The sequence below is a fragment of the Xiphophorus hellerii genome, chromosome 1 (assembly GCF_003331165.1).
Source record: "Xiphophorus hellerii strain 12219 chromosome 1, Xiphophorus_hellerii-4.1, whole genome shotgun sequence".
In the NCBI taxonomy this organism is placed as follows: Eukaryota; Metazoa; Chordata; class Actinopteri; order Cyprinodontiformes; family Poeciliidae; genus Xiphophorus; species Xiphophorus hellerii.
The window spans coordinates 14,727,787-14,740,032 of NC_045672.1; the positions used below are offsets into that span (position 1 = coordinate 14,727,787).

Genomic DNA, 12,246 nt, shown 5'->3' on the forward strand with positions numbered 1-12,246 from the left:
CTGAAATCTAGTAGTGAGGAAATTTTACAACTAGACAGCATTTAATACTATACTTCCCCAACGTCTGGTGTCCAAGCTAGCAAACCTTGGGCTCCCATCAGCCACCTGCAGTTGGATCCTGGACTTCCTAACAGATCGCTCCCAGAGGGTCAGACTGGGCCCCCACACCTCCACTGCTCTGAGCCTGAATACCGGATCGCCACAGGGTTGCATGCTCAGCCCACTTCTCTACACCCTCTACACTCATGACTGTGTCTCCAACCACCTCAGCAACAAGATCATAAAGTTTGCAGATGACACGACTGTTGTTGGTCTCATCTCAGGCGGGAAGGGGGAGCTGGAGTACAGGGATGAGGTGAAGCGGCTGTCAGAGTGGTGCAAAGTCAATAACCTGCTCCTCAACACCTCCAAAACAAAGGAGCTGGTGATCGACTTCAGGAAGAACAAAACGGACATCCAGCCTCTCACCATCAGTGGGACCTGTGTGGAGAGGGTCCCAGTGTTCAGGTTTCTGGGCATGGAGTTGGAGGACAAGCTAACCTGGAGCACCAACACCAAGGAGCTGTTGAAGAAGGCACAGCAGAGACTGTACTTTCTGAGAATACTCAAGAAGAACCGTCTCCCCTCAGACCTGCTGCAGGCCTTCTATCACTGCTCCATACACAGTGTGCTCACGTACGGTCTGTGTGTCTGGTACGGCAGTAGCACATCCGCGGACAAGAAGGCGCTCCAGAGGGTTGTTAGGGCAGCAGAGAGAACCATAGGCTGCCCCCTCCCCACTATGGAACAGATTTACACTTCCAGGCTCCACAAGAAAGTTTTGGACATTTTAAATGACTCTTCACACCCTGGCCATGGTCTCTTCCAGCTGCTGCCATCAGGCAAGAGATACAGAGCAATTAAAACCAGGACAAATCGCCTAAAAAACAGTTTTTACCCGATGGCAATCATGGCACTAAATTCAAAGGCATAAGAACTTCTGCTCTTGACACCACTTTGTTATAAATGTAAATTCTGTTGCGACACCTCCAGGCGCTGCAACCATCTTCTGATGTCTATTTATTTCTCATTTTGTACTATTTATTTCTTTATCTTTGTATATTATGTATATACACATAACCTGCATCTTAACTTGAGTAAATCTCAATCTCGTAATCTGTTGATGACAATGACAAATAAATCTTATCTTATTTTATCTTATGCAAAGGGAGCATCCCATCATCCTGAGCACTGACCAGTTGTTTAGAAAATGTTTTTAAAAGTGATCTGCACACCATGCTGTGTGGAGGATTTGACAGATCTGTGACTAGAAAAGTCTATCGGGGATTTAAATAGGTGGATTTATATTTTTGTCAAGATCTGTTTGAGTAAAAGAAATAATTTCATTCTAAAAATGAAAAAAAACTACTGATGCTTCCTATAAAAATCCTAACAAAAAAGTTATATTTTTAAAAACTTATTTGCAAAAAGGGACATAAAAAAATGCAAAGAATGACTGAAACTGATGTAAACATGTTGATTTCATCAAAGTCTTGCAGTCATCTTTTGATTTCATTAAAAAGTATATTTACGCTTCAGGGAAACAGAAAGTGAGAAATTACTAATAAAAAAAAACCCTTTCATGGTCTGATCAAACTAAAATACAAACATATAGATTTTAAAAATGTTTTAGTTACATTTAATGTATTGGAATTTATTTCAATGCTTTTGTTAAAACAATAAAACCATTGGGGTTTTTTTCTCCACAAGATGTTTGGGCTCAAATCGAAAGTTGGACTTAAAAGCAAAACAGTGCTGCAGGAATAAAAGATCAATATAATTAACTGTTGTTTATCATATCCACTTTAAATAATGGCTCCTGTATTGGCTATCATGGAAGCCTATAGAGCATGCCACAGCTAAACCAAGGCGGCGTAATTTGAATTTGTAAAGCATAATAGAAAATAAGTGAGTAATCTTCAATCTTATCTATAAATTCTTACAGGCTTTTCTAACTGCGTCAAGATTGGCGACAAAACAACTGGGAAATGTTTTTCTAACATCAACTGCGATGGAATCAAATAATTGGAAATACATTCACCCTCTTAAACAAAGAGAACAAATTACTTCTCTTTAAAAGAGTGACAGTAAATGCTGCTTTATATGGCTTTTCATTTACACTCACTCTTATTGCAGGATGTTTTATTTCCATTCAAACCAGATTGGTTTTAAAACTGTAGCAAGAAGAAGAAAGTGAAATGGGTGTTTGAGGTCGACTGACTCTTCACTTACTCCCCTGCCTTAAGGCCGTCTTTGCTTTCACTGAGGACACACATTGTCTATCCATTCAAGCTTCATAGGGTCAACAGGTCAACCTTTTTGTCTTATGCACCCCGAAGCAGTCCTTAGAGGTCAGCGTTCAAAAAAAGCAAACAGTGGCTGTATAAACTCTTGGGGAATCTGGCCAACCCCTTTAGAAGTAATAAAAATCCCATTAACAGCCAGAAACTTCCTGTTTTTCACATGGGAACTCTGAAAAACTACAGATATCTGCAACACATAACGCAGAGAGCCTTCTGAGATGTTGTAAGAAGCATCACCTCTGAGATTAAAGCTAATATATCAGGGGAACATCTGGTACACTCTGATGTATGGCTGTGTTTGATGACTGGAAATCATTTCTGGTTGTCTTATAACCCCAATTCCCACAATTGTGTCACGTCTGAATTCAGATTAATGCTGTATTTTTATGAAGCACAAAATTGGAGCCTTCATCAAATTTCAAACCCGTTCTGCCCCTTTCCATTAGCAGAACACCAATAACTTTCACTGGGAAGGGGCCAGGTGTCTTATTCTACTTCTCCATCTGTTAAATTATTCAGATTTAACCAGGGATCTCTAAGGCTGGCGATTCCTGCAGCAGAGCGCTCCCAGGGCAGCCATCTCACCAGCAGTGACAGAAACTCCGTCATAAACCTGCTGTTCTGCTAGTTATAATAAATGAGTATGCACCTACACTGCGACTTCTCAGTTTCAGACGGGGTTTTGGTGTGGAATTCATGTCTGACCCAAGAATAATATTACTGCTAATTACACGGTGACAGGTCTGGGTTTGTGGAGAGAAAGCTGAAGGAAAAGCTCTCTGGTTTGATATGGGTGTTATAACCCTGGTGCAGCGCTGTGCACAGACTCTTCTTTGCATTCAAAGCCATTTCCTCTCATCTTTTAGTTCCCTCTGAACAAATGACGGTACATTAAGTAGACAATCCTGGCACCAATGATGCACAACATATTTGAAACATTTGTTATGGCCTAAAATGATACCGGTCCAGATGTAAATTGTGCTAAATATGAAAACAGCTTTGTTTGTTTTTTATACAACTAATAATTAATATTTGAAGCTAACAAAAATTTGATTTTCCCATTATGTGTGAAGCCATTAGAGACACACTTTAATTCAAATCTCTTTCCAGGTGCACAGAAAAAGTCATCATCTCCCCCCGACGGATCCATGATGAATCCCTAAACTTCACCATGTCATTTTTAATGTGTGAATACTTTTAAATAGTCACTAAAAGAAGGAACTTTTTTCCTTCCAACAAAAAGGTACAACAAGCTTTTTAATAAAGTTGTGGCTTTAAAACAGAGGGGAGCTTCCAACACGCCTTTCATATGGTTTAGCCTTCAGTGAGACGCTACATGAAGTGTGAAACTCGAGTTTTCTCCAGCTGTGTGCAGCATAGAGTAATGCAGCTGTGCCCTTCCACACCAGTTGGAAAAGGGCTGCTGTCATTTTCCTTCACTTACAAGTGGGATGATTTGGGCTGTTTGGAAATATTTCACGCTGTGAGAGTTTGAAAACTAAAAGAGGTAAATCAACCCAACTTACAGGGATAGAACAGTTTCAAAGTTAAGGCTGGCGTGCTCTGAGAGTCACTTCTTTAGAGCAGCCTGGAGGCAGACAGACAGACCAACTAATTAACCAGCTAAAATCAGTGTGTTCTTTAGTGGAGCAACCAAATGGAACCATATTCTGTGCCAGAAGCGATTAAAAACAATCAAAATTGTAATGATAATATATTTTGCTGAAGTCTACATATGAAAGTTAAAATTACGATAAATAAATGTTGCACAAAACTTTTTTCTAACTGTAAAATTTACTCTTTTTTTAGCTTTATGTCATGTTATGATATTCCTTTGTCAAAAACATAATTGGAGTGTTGCCTTGTTTCTTTTATGCATTTTTAAGAAATCCTTTAGTCTCCCATGGCAACCATCAAGGGGTGCCTAAATGCTTGCTCTCACCAAGTGCCGCCTTTTCCACAAAGCTCCTCCTCAGAGCCACAGTCTCCGTGAAGCCAAGATTTTGCTTCACGGAGCAGCCCTCCCCCATGATTCCCTCACTCGGCTCCTTCAGACTAGCCAGCAGCAATTAGTAAAGACCTGGCGGAAATGTGTGTCTGCTGAGCTTATCATACAAACTACTTAAAAGTGAAATGCTGTTCATGACTTCATGAAAGAGTTTCAGAAAGAGCAAGAACTTCTTAAAGAGACAGAGGCCCAATTTTGAGGTGTTAAATTCCAGAGTCAGCTCATCTGTCAAATTTATCTCTGTACTCTAGCTGGACAAGTTCAAAACTTTTCTGCTCATGGATTCATTGTTTTGGTTTCTGATACCTTTTTTTTCACAGTTTTGGAACAAAAACGGACACATTTTTAACGTCATAATATTAGATTCCAAGACAAAAACTAGCCATGCATGATGCTGCCACCACCATACTTCACTGTGGACATGGTCTTCCACACTACTGTGCAAACAAAATAAGTATTTGCGCACGTAAATATTCCTTCTGTTTTCTTTCTCAAAATTTTAAACCTGCTGCAAATACATGTACATCATTTTATTTCCAACAAAGTTTCCACATTTCTACTGTACATCTGTCGGCTGAGTGCTTGAAAGTGAAGGCACTTTGTTTTTGTCCACAATCTATGCCAGTAAAGATGATTTTGATTCTGATTGTTATATTATGCTTAGTCATATCTTGTGTCAAAAAAAAAAATTCAGTAAAAGTTACAGCTAAGTTAAGAGTAATGTTTTCCTCTATTGTATTTTAATGATTTTCTTGACTTTTTGATCAGCAGAGAAGCAGTTTTACAAGAAATGTGTATCACATTTGTACAAAAGTCAAAAAGAAAAAGGAAGGGCACACATTATCTGTATTTCAACAACCCCAGTTTCCCAAATGACTAAAATTACCAGAAGACTACATTTTGGAAAAGCAAATCCGATGTGGCGCATTGCTTCAAGAATCATTTCACATTTTTCTATAACCTCCAGTCACTCCCTGAAAGATATGTAGTATTCTCCCCACAGTGAAAACAAAATGTTGCTGTTTATAGGTCCACTCTGTAGACACATTTCCATCCACTGGGGCAAAAATTTCCCTTTTGGCTACATGTCCACTCAAATGTATCAAACAGAGCTCTCCAATCTGACAAAGCTTGTTTTGGCCTCCAGCTAAAATTGTCAACCAGTAAAAGACCTTCAGCATATGCAACAGTGTGTCGAAACCTGACTAAACTGGCTGCTTCTGCTTGTGCAAATCTGCCACCAGCCCCTGACACATACATCTTCTAACAGACTCTGCTGACCCTTTGGCCGTCTTGAAAATAGTGACAAATTCAGACTTGATGTCTCCAAGCAACATGGGGATATTTGATCTCTTACTCATGTACCGGCTTATAAATGTATCCGCCTTTCACAAAAACTTCCTATAAATGTGATGGACAGCAAGCGGAGTGGTTCAAACCTCTGTTCTGTCAGTCCATCATTGTGCTTCCATGGCCTCCACATGTGCTGCCATGTGTCCTGGACGAGAAGATATTAATAACCCTGACGCCACAAGAAACTCAGCGTCTGGGATCCAAACTCATTTTCACCGTGTCATGAGTGCATGTATAATTATACGCTTCGCCGGCCTCCGAGGCCCGCCTGTTTAAATCAAAACGCTCCCGAAATTGGGAAAAAAAAAATTGCTCCTTTTTGACACTCATGTGTCTCACAGGGCCTGATCCTCCTAGCAGATGTGTCAAAGGATTCACAAACACAACTGGCCCTATAGAATAAAACCCAAGCGTTTGCCCCAGGTCAGTCAGAAAATTGAAACTTCTCTCTTTCTTCAAGAGGGCTCATTAATATTTTATACTCCTGCACAATCCAAACTAGTTTAACTCAAACTGTCTGTCTGCAGGGGGGAAATAAAAGGGATTTTGAACCAGAAAAAACAGCTCACGGGGGACAACCGAGACCGAATAAGAGCAACAATCTTTATCCTTAAAAACACCATAACTGCAGCACAGTTAAAATTTTTATCAGCACAGTCAGATAAAGGATTCACTCATCACACAGCGTACAGTGCGTTGCAAATGTATTAATACTCTTTGGACTTTTCCCCCATTTTGTTGGATTACAGCCACATACAAAGTGGTGCTTAATTGTTAAATATGAATGAAACGATTCTCAAAATGATTTAAAACTAAACATCTGAGAAACGTGCCCTAAATGTTGCCCTAAATTAGATCCAGCACAACCATTTGTGTTCAGATACCACCTAAAAGGCAAATAAAGACAAATAAATAACACGTGTGTGTAATGTGGTCTTACTATGTACAGCTTCTCCATTAGAGCAGTGCTTTTCCATTTTGGTTCTCTGGACCCACACCGCTGCATGTCTCTGGTGTTTTCCTGCCTCCACACACCTGACTTTTATAAATGGGTGATTGCCAGGCTTCTGGAACACCTAATGGCACGCTGAGAAGGTAACACATTCATTTTATTCAGGTGTGCTCGTGCAGGGAAACGTCTAAAACATGAAGGACAGTGAGTCCTGAGGTCCAGGATCGAAAGCCACTGCGTTAGACAACATTAGTGAACAAACAGCATCATTAGGACCAAGGAACACTTTATCTCTGACAAAAGAAAGGTCAGAGATAAAGTTATGGAGAAGTTTTGGAGCACATTATAAAACAACATGCCTAGCTTTGCATCACAAGGTCATCCACCAAAACTGGGCAAGGAAAGGAGAAGAAGTCATAGAAAAGTGGCAAGATAAAAAGGCACCGACTGCTGATTCAGACAGAAAGCCAAAATAATTCCTGTTAGCAGGTGTATTGGATGCAGCAAGCATGGGCAACAATGTGCTCTAAAAGCAAAACCCAATAAAATATTTTGCAGTTGCAACTGTAAAGTGCCAAAATGTGAGAAGATTTGCAAGGAAATTCCGATTTTCCAATGCACTGTTTCAAATACAGTAGCATCTCATAGTTTGAGCAGCGTTTCCACACATCCTAATTGTCCTGGTGACTTCATTAGCTCGGCCCATCTCTGCAACAGGAATTGCTTTAGGTAGAGATCAAGAAGCAAGCCACAAGCTGTCATTAGATACCAGGAAACAGCAATCAGTGGCCCCATGTGCCTGCGGAGCGCTCCTGTATCAGGACACAGGCGTTCAGGTGACCTCTTTGTGTGTCTCAGCAGGTAATAAATCCCTCAGGAGCGCCGGCTGGCTTGGCAGAGTTAATGTAGATCCGAACCTCATCTTTGGAATGCAGCGATTCGACGCGATGCCGCACTAACCAATCTTTTTGCACAAATTGAATGGCTGAAGGTAACTCCAGCGATGCGCCAGAGATCAAGACGTGGCATCTTCATCTCTGTGAAATTGGAAATGGCGGGGGTCGCTGATGAAGTTTCATGTTCGTGATTTCAGGTGGGAGGCCGAGCTGAAGCTTCTGTATCTTTCAGCAGTAAACTGATTGTGTGTTTAAACACCTTTAAGGGGACAGATAGGAAAAGGTGTCAGGCTGTGGCCTTGGTGCTTGGTCGTTTTATTGCATTGAAACAAATGATTGCGCATCGTTCCCAAACTTCTTATTGAATTATTAATATATTTTCTTTCCCTTAATGTGTAAAAAATCAGACAATCTACCATCCTCACCTAATGCTGTCGTTAATACAAAGAGTTTTCAAGCTTATTGCTCTGATTCCTTTCCTCCAGTCTGCTCAGTATAAAAGTTTAAATTTTCAATCATCAGAAGGATGTACATGTGTGCATCATCTAGCCAGCCAGAGTGAGGCAGAGGAAGAAATGTCTTCCTTAAGTGAAACTCTGGCACCGTTTTTGTAACATTCATAGCTAAAAGGGTGCTTCACAGTGGAGCAGCAGAGCTAAAGCAAAGCCTCAGTTTCCCTGAAGCCATTGTACATGGGAACTCTGAGACCGTCTGGCGGGCTGAGATAGAGAAAGGCCGCCTCCTTCAATCGAGTAGGACCCACATTTACTGCTTTGTTCATAAACATGAAGTGGCAAACCACATGGAGAACTTTTTTTTTAAAATCATTAAAGCTGCTGAAATGCTAACAAATGAGCACATTCCTTAGCGCCACTGTAGAAGTGAGGTCAGGTGCCAAGGGGCCACCGGCCCAAACCCGATAAACTGGACCCACTGGTGAGGCAGACGTAGGAAGAGGGGCCACTTGAGTGTGAAGAGCCGTCTTATCAGCGTACTGGAGTGTCGTTCTTCCAGCTTTGATGCTGACACTCGAGGTACGGCTCACTGGCTGACCTGCGAGTAAAACCAATCAGAGGCACAGACGGGTAACAATGTGCTATCATAGCGATATGCGCTTGTTTTGATAAGGAGTCTGTCTGTTTCGGCCCCTCTAGTTTGTCAGGAGGGTACGAGGGGGGGTTGGATTTGCTGCAATATCGGCAGAGGGTTATAAGAACCCCTGGAGGGCAGCGCGGCACGGTTCAATTCCATGTGCTCTGCAATCTCTGAGCTTTCAGGCTTACTAAATCAATTACACAGGGTTGTGGAGCCTGTTCCTCTCTCACTCGTAATGCCCATAATGCCCATTGTTTCTCTATGCTTCCCAGGGAAGACCGAACGCAGACTTCCTGCAAAGTTGATGGCTGCATACTTCATCTGTTCAGCTCTTCAGCTGTCTGCACAAATCTGGATCCTTGATGCCGACGTAGGAGGGTGGACTGTAGCGATCTGCACAAGTCACAAAGAAGAACATGTAAGACTTTAAGTCTTTGTCTTCAGCAGATGGTGTTTCAAGACCCAGCGAAAGGAGGACTCGTTTTTCCTCTCTATCACACTGTGTCCAGGAGGAAGTGGTTTGGTTCGGAAGGAAATTACTGAATACGAAACAGTGGAGCCTCAGGCCAACAGAGCAGCTCCTGGTTTATAGTCAGAGGGGGAGAAACACGGCCATCTAAAGCCTTATGACACACCAAAAACCAGGAGTTTCAGGAGTTGCACAATGCTTTGGTTGTATAATGTTTCTAACAGGAATCTCTTAAAAGATAAAATCAGGTGTAATTACTGTCAGTAACAACTACTTGTCTGTTTTATTGAGATCTAAAAATTGCATCTTAACATTTATTTGACCTTTCTCAGTCATCAATGAAGGCACCTTTCTTGACATTACTGCAGTCATCCCTTTCTTCTAATTGCTGATAAAGTCTTTGCTTGTTTCCATTGAATTATTTGGACAATTTATGTTTGGGGAAGAGCTCCAGTCTTTGAAAGGCCTCCTTGCCATCACACTCATGTTTAGATCTCTTCACACATTTCCATTCAGCCTTGGCTACTCTAAAACATTAATATTTATTCTTCTAGTCAATATGAACCTGCTACAACTGAGAGATTAATTTTGGGTTGGCATGGGGAAGAGACAAATCAAATTCCAGATATCTAGGCTGTTGGTCCTCAACGCACCTGAAACTTTTTACAGGAATACATTTTATAATGAGGTAAAATATATAATGAATTCCTAACCAGCTTTACAGATTTAAAGATATTATATATATATATATATATATATATATATATATATATATATATATATATATATATATATATATATATATATACACATCTGGTTTGTACGAATCAACCTTTTCTTTGCCTGAGTCAATAATATACAAACAGAGACAGTGTCAAATAATTCATGCTTTGTGTTTGGCAGATGAATCCCTCGCCTGTGGCTGTTCCTCCTTCATTTACATAGCAGTAACACTGCGCGCAGTAAGGAGATTCAGAGAGCGGAACATTGTGAATCAGAGCTAAATGACGCACAACCGTAGAAACATTGCAGAGCCAAATAGTTTTATTATTCCTTGAGACACATTAGTTCACTTTGCACACCGTTCAGTCGTCGAGTCAAACCTCTCCACCTGCAGCCCCACCCTACCCAAGTGACACTTAGCCGGTTTTTTTCTTTTTCTTCCACAACTGCTCAAATTAATCTTTTTTTTCTTCTTCTTTTTTTATGAGGTTAAAATGGCTGACGCATCTTTGACGTCTTTGTAACAATCTGCTTTGGCATTGTCTCAGAGGGGGAAACCTCTCGGGTGTGCTCATTACACTCAAGAATGGCTGGTTTTGCGCGCTTGGCACGCGACAAGACGCGCGCCACTGCAACGCACAAGGTAACGTAATTAAACAGAGACCCGGAGTATCATCCGAATGATATTTTTTAGATAAACTACAAAAACAATGAATAAAAGTTTAATGGTACGGATTTGTATGGTTTCACTAAATCAAATCCAAAGCTGAGTAAAGCGCCATTATTTAGCGCTAATGTTACTTTTCTGTATGCGCATTATGGCGTTCTTTTCTGACGTCGTTGTAATCCTAAATGGTTTTGTGTTAAATTCCTTACTGTTGCTCTTTTTAATACGTTTTCATTAAAATGTGAAACACACGCAGTAGTTTCAACAATAAACTGTTTATTACACCTTGTAGGGATTCGGTCCAGTGTATTGTAACCATAACGCGCGGCGGCTTTCCAAGCGCACAAGCACGAACAGCACCGCCGGAGCTCACCTGCAGGACACTGTGATCTCCACTTTGGTGGCAGGGATGCTTCCACTCATGGGGTCGAAGTCACAGACCGTCGCCGTGGCCTCCACCTTGTCCATTACGTCCCCCTCCATGCGTGCGGGAGACCCGGGCCAGCTCCTGTGGCCGCGTGAGTGAGTTCCGCTGGACCTGGAGAGCCGAGGGCGGAGAACCGGAGCGCGGCAGCCAAGGGAGCAGGAGCGAGCGCGGTCCAGACAAACCTCCTGGATGCGGTCCGCCGGACGGGCAACAGCATGGAAAGTTTAATTAAGGCGGCGGTGGGAGCGGCTGCGAGGCGACTGGCTTAAAAGCAACGTGGGGATCAAATGCCGGGATCCATCAGTTCAAACTCAGCAGAATGAGCTCCTTCTGTCTGAGACCGAGGCGCTTTGAAAAGTAAACGCAGTGAACTCCACCCCTCCTGCCTGCATTCTCCAGCTGTAGCCTACATGCAGAGCTGTGGCTGACACTGATTTATGGCGAATTGATCGTAATTTTGCTCTAAATTACTTGGATGAGCCTCTAAGAGAAAATCAATATATATATATATTTTAAAAAGAATTTTCTGAATCTCCTTGCAGTTGAGATGAATATTTTTCAATCAGCTTTTAGATTTTTTTCTGAGAATAAACCCATCTTTGTTGAGTTAATACCTCCCCTCAAAAAAATCTGAAAATCGCTCCGAAGATAACCGGTCCGTCAACAACCAGCTCCCAAAATGAAGTGAGAGGTTGCGTGGTGCTGTTTCAGCATCTGGACAGCTCCTCAAACCACTGCAGCTCCACGCTCAGCTCTCCTTTATCTCGCCAGTCTTCCTGACTAAGTAAACTGTAGGGGCGAGAAAGATTTCCACCCGCCACAAGAGCACCCTACCACTACGTGGTAGTTTAAATTTGTAGTAACTACAAGCTTGTGGCTTGTAGTTGCTACCAGAGCCAAATGTGCTAATGCGCATAAAGCAAGAAAGCTTCGATTAAAAAGTTGCTGATGACTGACAGAGAAAACACATTTGGAGCATCACACTAAGTTCTTCTCTCCAATATCAATCATACAGGTATCAGCAGAGTATAAAACGGAGGTTTGGAAAATGATGGTAATTCATATCAACAGACTATAATGTGAGATATATGAGAAATTACATAAACGTCACAGCCACATCATGACTATGCAGTCGCCACCAGCAGCCTTTGGCATCTTCCACAAGGACGATGAGCCACAAAATATCAATGCAAATGAAGCTGGTTGTTCACAGAGAGTTGTAACTCTGTATTAATTAAATAAGTGGAAGGAAGAACTTCTGTGAAAAAGAGGACAGGTCAAGGCTGCACTCATTCAAGGAGTGACTGCAGCCTT

General features: G+C 41.7%; 1 protein-coding gene across 2 annotated transcripts in view; it reads right to left on the bottom strand.

Moving 5' to 3' along the window:
• Nucleotides 1-11,711, bottom strand: part of cpne5a (copine Va) — a 90,045-nt gene extending 78,334 nt beyond the window's left edge. For both annotated transcript variants that reach the window (XM_032573285.1, XM_032573278.1), the window contains exon 1: nucleotides 10,879-11,711. In XM_032573285.1, coding sequence (XP_032429176.1) covers nucleotides 10,879-10,988 — 110 coding nt within the window. In that variant the 5' untranslated portion in view covers nucleotides 10,989-11,711. The remainder of the gene's footprint in view (nucleotides 1-10,878) is intronic.
• Nucleotides 11,712-12,246: the final 535 nt, after the last annotated feature.